The following is a 17,459-nucleotide window of genomic DNA, read 5'->3' as shown; positions in this document are numbered from 1 at the left end:
TCAGCAAGCACTGTGTAGAGTGTTGTAACATAACGCCACCGAAACCGCGACCCTCTGTAAACGTTATGAATTCAAACATGTCAGTTTGTAATATTTTGTATTACGCTGTTCTTGTCTTTACTAAAATCAAAACTAATCAAAGGGCAGAAAGCTCTTACAAGTCACGAGGGAGCAATGCCTTTAGCATAGGCCTACATTACATTTATTACAAATTTAACTTTAAATTAAGTTTTCCCATGTGTTTAAACTTCACATGGGAAAACTGACTTCACCTTCAGAGGCTCGGGGGCAGCTCAGTCGCTCCAGTCTTTACCACACCGCAGCAGACTCGCTGTGTGCGAGCCAGACTGTGTGAACGCCGCTCTGCACATTTGATGCAGGGACGTAGCTAAGTATTTGAGGGGCAGGGGGTTAAGATTACATCTACAATTATTATTTATTATTAATTAAAATAAATTGTTTCAATGTTTTAAGAAGCTTTTGGACATAGTGGCAGTTTGTTTTTACAAGCACAGTTTTTTGAACACCAAAGCTAGGGGGGCAGCTGGGTGGGCAAGGCCCTACAAGTGGGGGGTCAACTGCCCCCCCTTGCCCCCCTGTAGATCCACCCCTGCCGCACCTGAGTTTCCAGTCTACACCCCTCGGCGCAATCGCGTCCAGCTGCCCACGATCTCCAATGCGTGGTCCGCTGCACCAGCGCTTTCACTGTTTCACGTCTCTCAGTTTTTGCCAGCGCCGTTATGGACAATGAATACATTGGCCCCCCATCATCCGTATAGAAGTCAGTTTTTTTTTACTTCATGTTGGTGCACATTTGTTCCTTTGTTTGGTCGGTAATTAATGCATGGCATCGGTGTAGATGCGTGTTTTTGAACAAAAAATTGCCAATCAATAGCTAGTTGTCCAAGAGTTCAAACTTAAAGTTGAATATGACAATCAATCAATAATTTTAAATAAAAAATAAAAAACTAATCAAACAAAATAATAGTTCTTTAAGTCTTACCACGTTTTCACCATACACCTAACCGCGGTCAAAAAACTGCGACGTTGCTGTGCGCAACATAGCTGAACCAAGGCCACATTTAAATAAACTTTTTCCAAGCCGGGCATCACACGCTGGTTGCCAATGATATGGCTCCAACAGAGGTCATTATCTTCACTCAATTTTCTGCGCAAAAGTCAGCGGACAACACCAGTTTCTAAACATAGCCATACTAAGAAATACAGAAAAGAGTTGTGTGGAGCTAATAGTCTTAATTAGCTTTGAATCAACTCATTTGGCAATGGCTTAAATGTAACGTTCATTAATATCAAAAATTTACGCACTCAAGCTTTAAGATTATATACATCAATACTATCCCAGTAATGGATTTTTGCAAAGATTAAAAAAAAGATGTGGGTGCGTTATTCTTCTTGTGATATATACCCTGAAGACATTTTTCATTTATTTTGGAACTCTTGCTCAAACAATTTGTGAAAAGACATAGAGGCATAGGCATAGAGATCACTCAACTCCCTCACCCAAATGTCTCCCTTTGTTTTGAACATATACTGTTTAGTTTCACCAATTACACTTCTGCTCTACCAAACTAGTATTATATTATCATCAACATTCAATTAGCTAAATGGCATTCATAAATGTAAGTGGGCCTACTCTTATCAGTAACCAGTATTCATTGTGTTTGAAAATAAAACCAAAAAATATAATAACTATTTTATATTATAAAAATAAAAAAACAATCAAAATGCTGAATGTAGGCCTATGTGCTCTCTATAACATCATATTTAATCTGATGTCATGTTTTTCTGCCTTTATTGTAACGGTTATTGTTCATGTCAACTTTCAATAAAGTGTATTAAAAATCGTTAAGGATTAGCAATAAAAGTCAGTATATGAGTGCACTACAACTTTAGAGACTTGATCACGGAGATCATCTTAGTGTGGGCTGGCTTGACCGCAGTTGTTTGAAAGGTGGTTGCTAAAGAAATCAATAAGCGGAACCAGAGTGATAGAGAATGGCTCTGAGCGGAACTATTGATAATCGTTTTTAGCTTACAGAAAGAGGACTCATATTTTGGTTACACAATGTCTGTAATCCTGTTGGTGAGTATCTTTATATATATATCAATGGGGAGTATTCGCTATCTTGTTGAAAAGTTCATGACATATTTCGGAGTGTTTTTAGTAGATTGGTAACGGAAAGAGTTCGTGTCCACTGCAATGTGAAGAACGCACCTTTTATAAACAGGGCAACACTCTCCTCTGTGTCGGTCAGCAGCTTTTTAGATGTGAAGGACCAAGTGGAGCAGCCTTTTGACACTTCAAGGCTCGAGTTCCTAGTATGTCCGCTGTCCGAGAAACCATTAAAGTAAGACGATACAGGATAAACATGTGATTTAGGTAACGTTAGTGACGCGCAGATGGAGCTTGATCAACCTTTGGGGCTTTATTAGCCTATATTTGTTTCGAAAAAGATTATAGCATCTGGGCTTCATCGCAGCAAACAGCGACATCGGTGGTTTGTAAAATGTACAGCAGATCAACGTTAACGTTTGAGCCGAAGCACTAACCCTAACGTTACTACACCTCATTGATTTTAATAGTTTTAGTAGGCCTATCGTAGTCTGTGAAATAAAAGTTTAAAAAAAGCCTGTATTATTAAATCGGTTCAGATGTTCGCTGTATTAAGTAGATGGTAATTTTCAATATGTTACAGTACAGGGCTGGACTGGCCATCTGGCATACCGGGCATTTTCCCGGTGGGCCGACGGACTTTTGGGCTGAATCGCTGATATAAATAGGCCTTTTTTTAATTTTTTGGCCGGGCCGGCCCATAAAGAACTCACAGAGGCCCATTGGTTAATTTTCATTATTGGCACTGGCCTGACCCAATGAAATCCAGGAACCCCCTTCCCCACTCCTGGCCGCAAATTTACGAATCCCACTATGGCCACACCTCCCGGCCCTGAGACGTGAGCTGTAATAGTTATGCTGGAAATTTAGCATTCACGTTATAATGGACAAACGACCACCAAGTGCAAGGGAGGTGCAGAGAAATTAGAGGAGAAAAAGATTAAGAATCTACAGGCGGAGTCCTTAAAAATTTCTGACATGTTTGGGGCTGTATAGCTGCTTCAACATCAGCATTACTTGAAGCCGAGGAGGAGGAGAGGTGGCTGGCTATACAGAGAAGCAGAAACAACGATGTCAGGGAAGAAGGCGAGGAGGAGTCGAGTGAGGAAAAGATGGAAGAGAGAGTAGATGACGATGTGGTAAGGACTAGAGAAATTAACAGGGACTTTCAGGAAGGGAGGGAGGTGTGTGTGTGTGTGTGTGTGTGTGTGTGTGTGTGTTCGTGCGCGCGTGCGTGCGTGTGCGTGTCACGTCATAACGATAACAAGCAGTTTGGCTGTAACATTAAAGTTAGTGGCTGTCAGGTAACCTAACTGCTTAAGCTTACATTGAAAATGCTAGCGGTTAGCCTGTTGGGTAGCTGAAAAGTCTGTGTGATCTATAAAATCAATGTTGATTATATAATACTTTTATTAATACTTTATTCATCCCACAATGGGAAAATTCACTTATTACAGCAGCAGTGTTTCCACAATAAAAACAAACAAACAACCAAACAAACAAACAACAGGCAAACAACAGACAATGTGCAAAAAACACTGAATGAATGTAAAGTGGCATTATATAAAAAGTATTTAAGTAAAGTGAGGTGGGCAGTGCAAAAAAAATACTGTAATTGTAATTGACGTGAAATTAGATTGAAAAATATGTAATTACATAACATAATATAAATAATATTAAAAAAGTATTAGTACACGTTTTTAGACGTATAACTACGTCAATATATAATATAACATTACTTTCATGACAGTGTGTACTACAGTACACACAATTAAGCCGTTCTCAAATGCTTATTGAAATATATACCTTAATTGTATTTCCAATAAAACTAAATATGTGACCATGTATATAAATACTGTGGGGTAATCTTAGTTAAAACACCTAAATTGGTTACACAATCTAAATGGGATTGCCACATTTGGCAACAGTTATCAAATTCAACCTATTCAAATACTATTGAGAGACCACTTTTGGTAACAGGTATCAGGATTTATTATGTGACCATGGGAAAGTTGCAGCATGTTATGTACATGTTACACACTGAAATATATAATATAATTTTGAAGACATCAAAGCATTATTGGAAGCGATGTGCATCATAGAAGAATTATGTTGCTTTTGTCCCGCCACAGGTACAAGACTAAGACCAATGAGCTGATCGAGGAGCTTGGTATTGCCTATCCCATAATTGACGGCATCCCCAACATGATTCCTCAGGAGGCCAAACTCATACAGAAAGACACAGATACCTCAACCACACCAACACAGGTGTAAAAACTCCATCACACCACCTTCGGCTCACCCAAGCAAACCGACTCAACCTTGTGTTTTAAAGGCTGTTTGACTGAATGAGACAATACTTCTGTAACAATGTGACCGGATCCTGCTCAGGTCAAATGCTTTATTGTATTGCAACACAGTGAGAACCTATTCTGCATTCTAGCTACCTGGCTAAAACTACATGTAATACATCACCCCAGGTATTTATGTACTTCAGTAGTGCCTTGTAATATAACTCAATCTGCAAGTATGTTCTCCCTGTCCATGATGGTGGGGCTGGTACCAATAGTGTCGCTCTTTGGTTTGTTCTACTCTGCTGCAGTGGATGAGAACTTCCCTCAGGGCTGCACAAGCAGCAACAATTTGTGTTTCTACAGCCTGTTGCTGCCGGTCACCATCCCTGTCTACGTATTCTTCCACCTCTGGAGTTGGATAGGGATCAAGCTTTTTAGACACAACTAGGCCAGTCTGATTGTGTTCTGTTAAAGGAAAAATCTACCTGAAAACACTATAGTACAATAGACCTTTTTCACGGCAGACATGTTGACATGTCATATTAGGGAAAGCACAGGTGTATTCAAAACCATTAATGATGGCTGCATTCCACTTAGGAGAGGCCCTGGTATTGTGCATGCTGACTCACTGAAATAGCTTACTGGGACACTTGATGGAATTGAGCCATCGTTAAGGTTATCAATTTCAGCTGTGCTTTTCCTACTATGACAAGTCAAAATGTCTGCTGTGAAAAAGGTACATTAAAATCATCTGTTTGTGATGTGTCTTCCATTTCTGGACCCATTTTGTTTGTTGGTTAATAAAAGGTAAAATAGAATGGTCGGACTTTACATCAGCACATTACAGCTACAATGGAGTTTAACAGCAGAAAAAGTTGCTTTCTCTACAATCACTAGAATGAAGTACTGCTATTATACAATAATATACATTGTGATTGAGATAACAAGGAAATGGACACATTGCAGGACATGAGACGGAACTAGATCGGGCCGTCTGAAGAAAATTGACTGTTAAAAACAATTTTGAGGGTAACCCTGGGTGGATTTGTACCAGTTGTTATAGGTTTGTTTAAGGTGGAGTGCTTTTGTTTGTAATCAGCTGATAAAAAGATTATTTTCCTTTTTGAGTAGTGGTACAGTAAATACAGTATGATGCTCCATGTCATCTTGTGTTAATTTCGAGCCTCGATGTAGTTCACGTTGTATGTCATGTGACAAATTACATATGCACATTCATTGCTGTGGAGGGGAAATTAATAAAGTATAGTACACAACCTAATATTGAAACTTCACTGTGTAATTTTAGAAAAACATTGTTAAAACTCAGACACTATATCTTACAGAATGTACAGTAAGTAAACCACAGGTTCTACACAATAAATAAACATTTATTGTTAAGACTCACTTTCATACAGAACAGGCAACAAACAACTATGAACTACAATTTGATGTCATTTTTCCTGAAAACATTCAAAAAAACAGTCAAACTGATATTTAAGGAAGTAATACACAACATCTGTGCACTTAAAACACTATCAACAACATAAGTTTAAGTTGAAAATTTAAACAATGAACAAATGCATCAAGTCATCATTAATATGATGAATATTTTTTTATATTTCTCCAGAAGTTCATTTTGGGACAGAATTTCCTTTCTCTTATTGTTAAAGATGACTGTATTTTTCTTTTCATGTGCCTAATAACAGCCATCATGACAAGTTGAACTTTCTACTGTATATCATAAAGGGATTGGCTGCCCTTACATTGTTAACATCACCCTTTTCTACTGTGATTATTACCTCTCAAGAGCAAGGTTGAGATTGAGATTTATCGTCAAGAGTTGAATTTTAGTTAATCTGATACATGGCTGCTTTTAAACGCTAAGCCACTTCAATACTGTTCCAGACATTAAAGGGCGTCTAGCAGACAAAGTAAGAATGTGGCAGCCCCTGACTGCAGTTAAGTGTCAGGAAACTTCTATTTCCATCCTTTTATATGACCTCAGTGGCCCTTCCTGCTTTTCACCTCTCTGCCTTGAGCAAGTTTCATCAGTGGAGACTCTGGTCTGGGTGACTGTCCTTCTCCTTTTGTCTTGAAAAAGAAGGACTCATTAAGTCTCATCTGGACTGCCCTCACCTGAAGTCAAACAAAAAGTCATTTTGTTACTGAATAGTGGCATAATGTGCATTTGAATTATCTTTTTTTGCAAATTCTAACACAAAAACTTTTTTGCCATGGATTTACAGGCACCACAGTTTAAAAGATAAGGGAAAAGACCAAAACACAATTAGTACGTACATTCTGTCTGTGGCTCTCAACCGTGGGAGCATTGTTCCATGGATGGCAAACATAGTTTTATAGGGGCAGTTTTTTTTTTTTTTAACTGGTTGTTTAAGGATTATGTCAAAATGATGTCTAAGAGCAGAGGTCATTTTACTCCGTAAGTGAGTACTAACTGAGTTACAGAAGCTTATGTTAATACTAATTTAGCAAAATAATGTCAGGGACACACTGGCCGCGAAAGCAGTTTTTTCATTTTGCCTCCCATGTTATCCAATCTGTCTATTCACACCGGCTGCAATCAGGACCAGAGCCCCCATGGGCTGCAGAGATCATTTTGGCATCTCCTCTATTTCTTGCGCACTTGAATGTGCCAAACCAGGTAGGTAATCAAACACAGGAATGCCCCAGCGCAGCCGGATACTTTACAAAGTAAAACACATTGGCCGTCTTGACTTGTCTAGAGCGAGACACGCAATCAGGCACATAGAGGGAGGGACACACACACACACACACACACACACACAAACACAAACACAAACACAAACACAAACACACACACACACAGTGGTTGTTGTTGGGTGACTACCAAACTGGTAGTATCTATGGGAATTGACTCCCTTTTGGAGCCAGCCTCTATTAGCCATTTGAGGAACTGCAGTCTTTGGCCCTTCTGCATTGGCTTCATTTTTCAGCACCGGAGTATGGGTCATATTTATTTGAATTTACATGAACTCTGTATTTAAATTGTTACCTACAGTAGATTTATGAAGAATCATGTAAAAGTTTTGATGCAAACTATAAAAAGGAAGCTTCAGCTTTCACCAAGGGGCCACATATTTTATTAATAGGGATGGGCCACATTCCCTGTTTCTATGAAGGTAAATATGGTGCAAAATGTGAGAGCTTGTAGACTTGATGTGAATGAAGGTTTAAAGGAGAATTCCGGTCGATTTCAACATATAGCTATGTCGTTTGTTGTTACGTAGTGCTGTCAATAGTGAGAAAAACGAAAATAATCGGTGTTGCCTGCACCGAGTTATGCTACTGCTTGCTTTCGCACCCAGGCGGCTGAAACGGGGCAGGTTTTAAACATGCTTTTACTCCGGATTTTCACCAGATGCGTAACGGCTGCGGACCGGCTCCTCTGCGTGTCTGCTGCGTGCTCCGCTGTCCGTCAATACCCACTAGGTCCGGATTTGTTGCGGCACGGCTGCGGCCATAACTGACAGCTGTAGTCACGAGGACCCACAAGTTCGCGAATTCAGGTAGAATAGAACCACAAAACCAACAACAGTTTGTTTCCATCCAGAGGAGTAGAGGGGAAACAACTGTGCTGTGTTTTCAAGGTGTAGTGCAGGGAAATATGATCCGCCGTGAGCACGGTGTATTTTATTTAGAAAATTAACCGGATGTTTATTTTGTTTCTGTGCTCGACTTCCTGTCCCGCACTATCTACCGTGTGCTGAATTGCTGTGGAGCTCTCCGGCGTCCGGCAAAAATAGAAGCTCTGCGTATCTGCTCCGGAGGGCTGCGGACCGCTGGAGCTGTGCCGGAGTCGGAGCGCAGCCGTTCTGCAACCGGTGGAAATACACACATTGACTTTAATGGAAACCATCCGCCGTTTTGGAGCCGTTACGCAGCCGTTACGCATCTGGTGGAAATCCGGGTTTAGCCTCTTAACGTGTTCGAGGTGTCATTACAATTGCCAGTTGCAAGGTGGTAGAGTTTCATGTGGTATCACCTGGGTCAACTCTAGCTTGACAGTGCGACAGGGGGGCTCGTCCTCGCTGGAGATTGTTGTGTCTGCAGACTCTAACTTGGGGCTCAGAATTGTTGCACTTTTACCTTGTGTGCTTGAAGACCAAGTATGTCGACCAGAAGGGTCTTTCTTTATTTCTACATCTTTCATGTCTGAAGAGCAAGATGGATGCAGGTTGGGCTCTTTGTGCTTGATGTCTTGTATCTCTCCTGGTAAAGACAATGACATCCCTGACAAACACATCCCAAGGTCTTTTCTGGCCCTATGCGGCAGGCTTAGGTCCAAAGGTTTCAAGTCTTTAAGGTGTACAGTCACTCTACTTTTTTGGCAGAAGTTGAGGTAGGAAGAGAGCTCAGTGGTGAAGAAGTTTTCTGTCTGTGTGGAAGTGCTTTCCATGGACATAGGTGGAAGCGCTGATGGCTCATCTGACAGACATGAAGAACGGGAATGTTTCTTTGACTTCGCAGAATCCAGGGGGGAGTTTACATCAATTGGCTCATTCAGGTATGCATTCACCACACTGGGTATTACATGTGCAGGGCGTGGTCGTTTTTTCTCCCCAGTAAGGTTTGCATTTAACTCCATCTGTGTCTGGAAGGATGACTTCTTCTTAGGATGCTGATGTGCTTTGCTTAACCACTCTTCTTCCTCTTCTTCTGTGAGAAGTACCTGTACTGTCTTTGGCTTATGCACATACTCTTTTGTCTTTCTGTGATGCTGATAGGAATGTGAGTCTTGTGGACCTTTAAGATGCTGTTTTATCCACGCCATAGATGTGTGCAGCTTGTCTCGTGGTGTTAACGTTTGAGGACTTGTATTAACGGCCTTGTCACTGGTTTCACCACTGGATGGTTCGGGGGGCGGAGCGCTGAATGTCTTCTGGGTGATAAACAGGTCCTGGCTGTGGATATCCTCATTAGTGCATTGAGATTCATCAGCATGTCTTTGACCCTGGCTGTGTCCTGTCACTGTGACCTGTGAACAGCTCTCACTGTCTCTCACAGCTTCATTCTCTAAGAGGATGCTCTCTTTGGGAGATTGCTGAGACGAAGAGACAAATTTAGGACGTTTGATACAGATGTAGCCTGGTGATAAATCAAATGCCACTTTTTTTTTTCTTTTAGTTTTCTTCTTGCAGTCTTGGTCAGGTTTTAGCTTGTTATAACTGTGTGGATTCAACGTTTCAGGCTTCACAGTAGATTTTGCTTGTACACTACTGCCCTGTGTAAATATTGAATTGTCATCTAGTTCCAAAGCCAATCTCTTTTTCTTCTTTTCTTCTTTCTTTTCTTTCCTTCCATCAATTGCTTCTTTGAATTTTGAGTGTTTCTTTTTCTTTTTTTTCTGGATGTTCTTATCTGTTTTTATGGTTATGTTGTTTTGGGGTTTTAGGCATTTTTTGTCCTTTTTGGAGGCATTTTTTCTTTTTTCTTTCCCAAGTGTCCAGCCCCAAGACTCCCATAATAAGTCTGTCTCCTCACCGTTGCTCATGGGTCTGTTGAACAGAAAGAGGAAAGTGCATACTTAAAAATCATACAGCAGTCTTGGATACATAGTTTTATATTGGTCTAACACTGGTACACTAACTTTAATGAAAGGAAATGCTAGATAACAGATGGGTAGGCCTAAATGTAATTTCTGTTTCTAAATTTTTCTGTTACTACTTAATGATGTTATTATAGAATGTTACAAGCATTTCATCAACAAGCTCTGTGCCAAAACAATGTGGTGTCATACCACCATGTCTTGTTACAGTCTCATATTTCTGGAACACTTTTCCAACTGACAGACACAGCCTTGTAATACAAAACTCAATCCAGTACACCACCACAATACCTACTGCATTTTCTTTACCTGATTATATTGTTATTTTTGTAGCATTTGTTTTACTTAGTGTTATTTATTTTCATTATTAATTAATCGGATGATAATTTTCTCGATTAATCATAGTCGAAATGTCAAGAATTTTGAACAAATACTGCTTTTCAGAGCCCAGGATGACATTTACAAAAAGCTTCTTATGTCTGACCAACAGCCGTAATCATAGACCTATTCAATTTACAATGAAATAAAACTGAAAAGAAACAAACATTTACAGTATAAATAAAAAAAGTTGCCAAGTTTTTAGCTATGGACTAATTCATTGATCGACTAACTGTTTTAGCATTAACTAGGACTGCCTAATAAACTATTAACCGAGTGTGTATTTATTTTGTCTTTTAACTTATTGGCTTCTACGAATATTTTTTTAGTTATATGGACTCTCTGTTGCAGGACCAGCAGAAGCTGGCTTTCAGAAGCCTTTCAGAACTCTGCATCCAAGGTGACAGCAACATTCTATAGTTATTCTGTTAATTCTCTATTGCTTTTTGCACTTCTGGTTAGATGCTAAACTGCATATCTTAGTACCTGTTTATGTACAATGACAATACCGTTGAATGTTATCTAATCTACGTGCAATAGCAACCTAAGCCTGCTGCAAGACATTTATTTTTGGTACCACATTGTAACAGAGCACATAAAAAAACATAACAGGATCACTTTTTTTATCATGGTCACTAACTACCGCGTATTTGCTTTCTTAAAAGATGTGCTATAATTTACTTTGTAAAAGTTAATTTCGGTTATCTGTGATATATTTAAAAGAATGTATTTGCTAGTTAACATGGGAAACTGATAGCATTTCGATTTAGTAAGGTAACATTACAATGAAACAATGTAACTATCAAGTTAAAGAAGTGATTTTACTTGGAGAAATGGCAGCATGGTTTTTCAATTACTTACATTCTTATAGTGATACTGCATTTTTCACAGTTTTTACAGTTCAGTCTAGTTAATATTCTACCTGAAAACTAGTGCAAGTAGTCGCAATTACGAAAACATGATGCCTTTAGCAAAACCAGACTGAAAACTTGACAGGTTTTAGGTTTAGCATAAGTTCTCTTCTTCTGACCGTATGTTTTAGCGGTTCAAAAAGGTAAACTTTATACCAAACGATTAATTTTGACCCATGTATAGGCAGTAACATAAACTGTCATTATACAAAAAACTTTTTTTGCAATAATTAGCTTACCTCAGAAGGCAGATTCAACTCTAGCCGGCTAACTCAACTTCAAAGATACCGTCTTTGCTGCCTCGACTTCATGATGCATTCATGCGCGTCTCGTAAGGCCCGGCTTTAAACAACCAGAGAGAACATCTCGTAGTTAAAAGCATTGTATAATATTTAAGGAGTTTTAAAACTACAGAGTAGCTTTGAAGAGAGAAAAACAAAACACTGTAATGAATTATTTCATTAAATTTAATTATGAAATGTTCTATCCAAGTAGGCTACTTGAAAGATTAAACCAGGACGGAAGTATGTCAAAATAAAAGCCGTGGCCGATTGCACAGTGGGTAGAGCAGGCGCACATATACATGGAGGTTTATGCCTCGACGCAGAGGTCCAGGGTCGAGTCCGACCTGTGACGATTTCCTGCATGTCTTCCCCCTCACCCTCTCTCTCACCTAACTGTCCTGTCAATTAAAGGCGGAAAAGCCAAAAAAATAATCTTAAAAAAATAAAAGCCCAGAAAGTAATAAAGATAGATGGATAGATAAGTAGAGCTGGACCAATGGAAGTATTTTAGCAACACTGGTTGATTTTAGGCTACATGATGCAGTTTAATATTGTACATTTATCCATGTACTCAGCAGCCAAATCTTTGAATAAGGAGTACATTGGTGCGATAAAGTTCATAATATAGTTTAACCTAAGTAATTATTGCGAGTGCATAGCATAGTTTGTATAAAAAAGGTGCATAAGTTGCACTGTTTGCACTGTCAGACATTTAGTGTTCACCCTCTCACCAGTAGGTGGCAGTATGAGTGTATTTAAATCTCTTTATGTACAGTCTGTGATTTAAATGTATACTTTTAAATCATCCATTATAAAATAAAGGAAAGACAAATATACACAGTATTTACAGTATTGCACAGAGGGAATATTGATATTGCACAGTTAAGTAAACATTAATATTGCACATGAGTGAGTTGTTATGTACAGTCTACTTGGAGCAGTGTTGATTATAAAATCTCCTTCAAACATCAGGAGTGAATTAGCCTGTGGCTGAAGAAGCTGCTCAGTGCTGTCAGAGTGTCATGCATAGAGTGGGACATGTGCTCCATATGGGAGGATAGCTTGGCCATCATGATCCTTTCTCCCACCACCTCCACTGGTTCTGAGGGTATCCCAGGTTAGAGCTGGCCTTCTTAACCAGTCTGTTTAGGTCTGTGTCTTTCTTAACTGTTTACTCATATGCCAACATTTATCCAAGGTATTGATACAAATGTAGAGTATTCTGGATGGTTAATTGAATTGGCCTTTTGGCTGCTCTCAGCTTTCTGGGTACAGAACACACAATGTGACAGATAAATAAAGTATTGATTAAACAAAGGCTGACCTGTGATAGGCTGCAGTCACTGAAATCCCAGTGTCTTATCACAGCAGGCCATAGAAAACATGCAAGATTAAAAACAATCCTAGATTTACTTTTGTTTATCTTTAAATCTGTGTTAAAATTTACCCATTGCAATGCATGTACTGCAGGTGCCTGTGGATATTCAAATGCTTGCTATTTTAAAGGAACATTTTATTATATCTGACTTGAGACAGAGTGCCATAATCTGTAATGTAATCTGAATTTTGCAAATTACAATTGTATGGATCTTTACAAGCAATATTATAATTAAATAATTTAATAAAAAAAGTTCCTCCCTCTCTGAATAATTTATATAATCTAATTTTTTCCCAGGGAATCTCATTTAATCACATCCAGGCTTTGCCACTGAGTTATAGTAATGCACAGCATGTTGTACATATAACCAAAACGATTGTATTGAAAACATGGAAAATCATACATTCTGTCAGTATTGTCATAGATATGAAAGCTTTATTTATACTGACAAAAATTGCTGTTCAGCAGTTGCAAAAGAAAGTATTTAGAGTGCAAATGTAATTAGTATACAATACAAATTCAAAATATATGCAATTCCAAAATCATGGATCAGGGCGATTTGAGAATATGTTAATCCAATTACAAACTAAATTGTAATATACTTAAATGCATACTTATGTACAGTGTAGAATGAAAGGAAAACTCAATCTATAGTTTACGTAATTTTGACAAGTAACACGTTCAGACAACGTTGCGATATCAACATTCACTTTGCAAATCCAAACCAAATTCGGTGATTAAACGTTGCCACGTTAATTCACCCATGTTGAATAGAAACAAATATATTATAATTGTAATTATTTATCAAACAAGTAACAGACCAATAGTTTACAATTACACACATAATTTGTTTGCAAGTTATAAGGTTTACTTTTAAAATTACATTTATTTTGCTTCAGTTAGTTATTTTTGAAGTTTTGTTTGAATATATTGTCACAAATCTGACTTCCAAAATGTTTATGCACTTCTAGTGTTATGCATCGATTTATAGACTTCTTAATATATATGTTGTATGTATAGAAATGTGAAGAATAGGCTTACCCATGTATCATGGTTCTACCTTTCACATAGAAAGACGTATCCTCTTATAGCCTATTCACCGGCTAGCTGGATAATCCTAACCTTAAACCAGTAGCCTACAAGACATGGACCATATACTGCGAAGAAGAACTAAACAATATCTTTTATCTTTTAGACTTCCCCACTTAGCTGTAATGATTGTTTTATTCTAGCAAAATACTAACAGGAAGTCTACTCTCTGTCCTGTAACGTTCATCGGATTTGACTCTAGTCTACAACACGGGGGCAGCGCACTTATCATGTGAGTGAGGAACAGGTAGCTGAAGAGAATCACAGCGCCGACTTTACGGGTGTGTTAATCAACCTGTGAGGATAGTTTGTGACTTCCATTGTCGTCAATTTGTGGATAAAACCCGGAGGACGCCAGCGGGACTGCTGCGTATTTTTCATGGACTATCCGGTGTAAGTAGCTGAGAGCCTCGCTCGCGCTTTCGTCTGAGCATGGTTAACGTTACAGACTGAACGCTAAAGCAGGAATATTATTTGGAAATGGTTCATATATCACACATTAAGCCCTAACTGCCAGTAAATGATTTTGTGCTGTCAGTGTAATGCTTGTTTTAGGCTAGCGTTAACTGTTAATGGGACTTTGCTGCTGCTGAATTATTTATCCCTGGTTGGTTGTAATTTTATAGATGGTCAAGGTACAACGCAGGTGACTGCAGGCTCCAAACAAAGGTTAACGTTATAATTAACGTCAGGTCAACTGGTTTACAAAAGGAGTTTAAGTCTATGAAATGAAATAATTTTCATATACTTAAACTGCTGTTAATTACATTGATAGTTTTGTTGATAGTAGTGTGGACGTACGTAAGACATAGGCCTACGTCTTGACTGTCAGATAATACACAGATTAAAAGGAAGCCTGCAATATACTACTGGAAGGGTATTAAGTGAGGTGGCCTCATTTATTTTTTCAGGGACCTGAATTACAATCAGGATAGAAGGCTCGTCTCATTTTAGAACCTGCAGTAGTTGTGGACTGGTTTTCAGTAGTAGGATAAACTTTCACTTAATTTTTACTTTAGTAATGTAATGGATTAGTCTTCATTAAAACTAGATCTGCCTCCAAACCTAGAGTTCAGTAGGCCTACATCAGGCTGCTGACTGCGGTTTGTCTTAAAGGGATACTTTGCCGATATTCAACCAACTTTGTATCATAATAATGTTGGCAGTATGTGTAAATGAACTATGGTAAACTTCCTTCCATCTTATCAGTGCCTAGATCTCCCTACTCGCAGGCCAGCAGAACAACCACCAAATGACGCAAAACGCATCATTTGGTGGTATGCTGCTAGCACTAGGTCCTGTTGCTCGAACTACAGACTGTACTTCCATAGTCTCGCTTTGCCAGATCTACCTCCACAGCGCTGTGGAGGGCGGTCTGGCTAGTCCACACAGCATTCCAGGATGGGAGAAAAACGTTCTGTGGTTTATTGTGGTGCTAACGGTGCTTCTGCAAAATAGCCTCAGGAAGGAACTTGTTTTGGTGGAACGTGCACGTTCAAAGGTTGTTTTAGTCATGCAACAGAAAACTCAGATTGGACAGATAGTCGGAACATCTCTATTTCCATTAGCGGGTTGTATCATTCTTTCTGCGTTGTTGAAAAGCAAGACATAGAAACTTTAACAAACTGAAGCCCACACTGTACATTTACTACCACTTAACAAGTAAACTGCTAATTTATTCTCTGCTCTGATAGCCGACAGCTGTCTGCTCTGAGTTCATTCACCGTCACTCTCTCACGTACGCACTAAGCACTGAGCTATTCCTTGAAGGAGCTACACTTACAACATGACTATAGCCTGACAGAACTTCCTGTATTTGGGCCGAATGTCCGAACCATCAAACAGTTAGGTTTTTCTTACCTGTAATCCAGCAGCAGGCTGCCTGGCTTTACCCTGCAGAGATCGGAGGAGCAGTCATAGTTAAGTCAAAGACCCCATAAATCCACCGGAGTTTAAAATTCTAACACAAAGAAAAAGGAAGGTACCGGACATCCGGCCGAAAAAGAGTGAAATCTGGCGGAATTTCCGGCGGCAACAGATCAATCCTGGAAGTGGAGCATTGTAGATATACATAGACTAGTAATTCCATACAAACACAAAGAGTAGAGAGAGACAGACTCTCTCAATTCTCTATCTGCATTGCAAAAACAGAGGCTGAAAATACCTAGGCAGCGCTGATCAAATAACCAAGATTCTGTTACTGCAATGCCTATTTCTAAAATGTTTTCAGAAACAAATAATTTCAGCTTACCGTTTAGCTGTAGGCTAAACAGACAAGCTTGACGTGCTAGCATTACTTCACCCACCAACTGGGAGCGTTTATTGAGCTCAACAGTGACCGCCCACTTTTTTAACTGCTGTGGTTCTGGAAGTGACTTTTTTTTTTTTTTTTTTTTTTTAACCATTACCATTTATACCAATTAGACTTGGTAGCAGCTCACTCTAGGTGTTTGCTGTTTTGGGGGTGTGGTCAACATTTCCATGGTAACAGTGACTTCCACAAATCAGATGTCGCTGCTACGCTTAGGATTGTGGTTAGTGTAGTAGCCTATTTCTTCATAAGATTGCAAATAAAATATGTTTTTGAGGTTGATTTCATACAGAATTCACAACCTAGGAGCTCGTGGTCAGTCTACCTTGGATGGTTTAGACATAATGGCTAATAATCAAAATCGTTATGGAGAATTTTTTACTTCCGGAACCACACCGTTTAGCTTTATTGATCTGGTGCAATGCAGTACGTTGTGGTTTTTGTAGGGTTACTAACTTTTCTTTTAGCAAAAAGGAATATCACAGCTTATTTTCTGTTTTCTCTGGTCATGTAGCACCAATTTAAAAAAAAATGTTTGTGCCATTCTACTGCATAGACAGCCCAGTTTTATAGAAAAGACCCTCTTTCCAGCAGTAAAATACTTCTTTTAGGAGAGAGAACTGGGCATCGTTAAAAAATAACAATGCCCAGTTCTGGGGGAGCATGCCTATGTTCCCACAGCCCTATGTTCACACATTTCTAAGATCTTTTTCAAAATTAGGCCTTATGTTACCACATTTCTAAGATTTCTTTCCAAAATTAGGCCCTATGTTCTTACATTTCCTTTTTCATGAATTTCTATCAGATTTTATCCCCCTTTCTCCCAATCAAACCCAACCTATTATCCAGTAGCACATGGACTACAGATGGGATGTAACCCTAACCCTAACATAGGGCCAAATTTTAAGAAAAATCGTGGGAACATAGGGCTGTGGAATCATTGGGCTGTGGGAACATAGGGCTGATCCCTTCACTGGTCATACACTCAGTGAGTGAGTTTGTATGGCTCCATTCATTTACATGTGTTTATGGATTTGAGATAAATAAGGATTAGGAAAAGCAATTGTTCTAAGTATCTTAGGTAGTTGCTGAA

The 17,459-nt window shown here is 39.0% G+C and overlaps 4 protein-coding genes across 15 annotated transcripts in view; 3 read left to right on the top strand and 1 right to left on the bottom strand.

Moving 5' to 3' along the window:
• Positions 1 to 253: 253 nt before the first annotated feature.
• Positions 254 to 4,416, top strand: LOC114559667 (protein preY, mitochondrial-like). Its single transcript, XM_028584456.1, has 3 exons — positions 254 to 335; positions 2,159 to 2,369; positions 4,267 to 4,416. Exons 1-3 carry the CDS (start codon positions 254 to 256, stop codon positions 4,406 to 4,408), a joined length of 435 nt encoding a protein of 144 aa, XP_028440257.1. The 3' UTR covers positions 4,409 to 4,416.
• A 225-nt stretch (positions 4,417 to 4,641) lies between these two features.
• Positions 4,642 to 5,005, top strand: LOC114560539 (phosphatidylinositol N-acetylglucosaminyltransferase subunit Y-like). The gene has a single exon (XM_028585978.1). The coding sequence runs from the start codon at positions 4,664 to 4,666 to the stop codon at positions 4,874 to 4,876; it is 213 nt and encodes a 70-aa protein (XP_028441779.1). The 5' UTR covers positions 4,642 to 4,663; the 3' UTR covers positions 4,877 to 5,005.
• Positions 5,006 to 5,795: 790 nt separating this feature from the next.
• On the bottom strand, positions 5,796 to 15,992 carry LOC114559966 (uncharacterized). Of its 5 annotated transcripts, none has more exons than XM_028585044.1 (4): positions 15,916 to 15,992; positions 11,544 to 11,646; positions 8,453 to 9,965; positions 5,796 to 6,564 (listed from the first exon to the last, which is right to left on the bottom strand). In XM_028585044.1, exons 3-4 carry the CDS (start codon positions 9,959 to 9,961, stop codon positions 6,430 to 6,432), a joined length of 1,644 nt encoding a protein of 547 aa, XP_028440845.1. In that variant the 5' UTR covers positions 9,962 to 9,965; positions 11,544 to 11,646; positions 15,916 to 15,992; the 3' UTR covers positions 5,796 to 6,429. The 5 variants fall into 5 exon arrangements, with proteins under 5 accessions (XP_028440845.1, XP_028440846.1, XP_028440847.1 ...); XM_028585045.1 differs by lacking the exon at positions 15,916 to 15,992 and adding an exon at positions 14,008 to 14,246; XM_028585046.1 differs by lacking the exons at positions 11,544 to 11,646; positions 15,916 to 15,992 and adding an exon at positions 14,008 to 14,248 and having other exon boundaries at positions 8,557 to 9,965.
• mical2b (microtubule associated monooxygenase, calponin and LIM domain containing 2b) overlaps positions 14,088 to 17,459 on the top strand; it is a 137,369-nt gene continuing 133,997 nt past the window's right edge. For 4 of the 8 annotated variants that reach the window (XM_028585039.1, XM_028585037.1, XM_028585036.1 and 1 more), the window contains exon 1: positions 14,089 to 14,448. The gene's annotated coding sequence lies outside the window, so the exon portion shown is untranslated. Of the gene's footprint in view, positions 14,449 to 17,459 lie in introns of all 8 variants that reach the window. The other 4 variants (XM_028585040.1, XM_028585038.1, XM_028585035.1 and 1 more) reach the window with 3 other exon arrangements.

This window comes from Perca flavescens, chromosome 8 (assembly GCF_004354835.1).
Source record: "Perca flavescens isolate YP-PL-M2 chromosome 8, PFLA_1.0, whole genome shotgun sequence".
Classification (NCBI taxonomy): Eukaryota; Metazoa; Chordata; class Actinopteri; order Perciformes; family Percidae; genus Perca; species Perca flavescens.
Note: the sequence above shows the minus strand (reverse complement) of the source record. Positions and strands in the feature narration are given on the sequence as shown.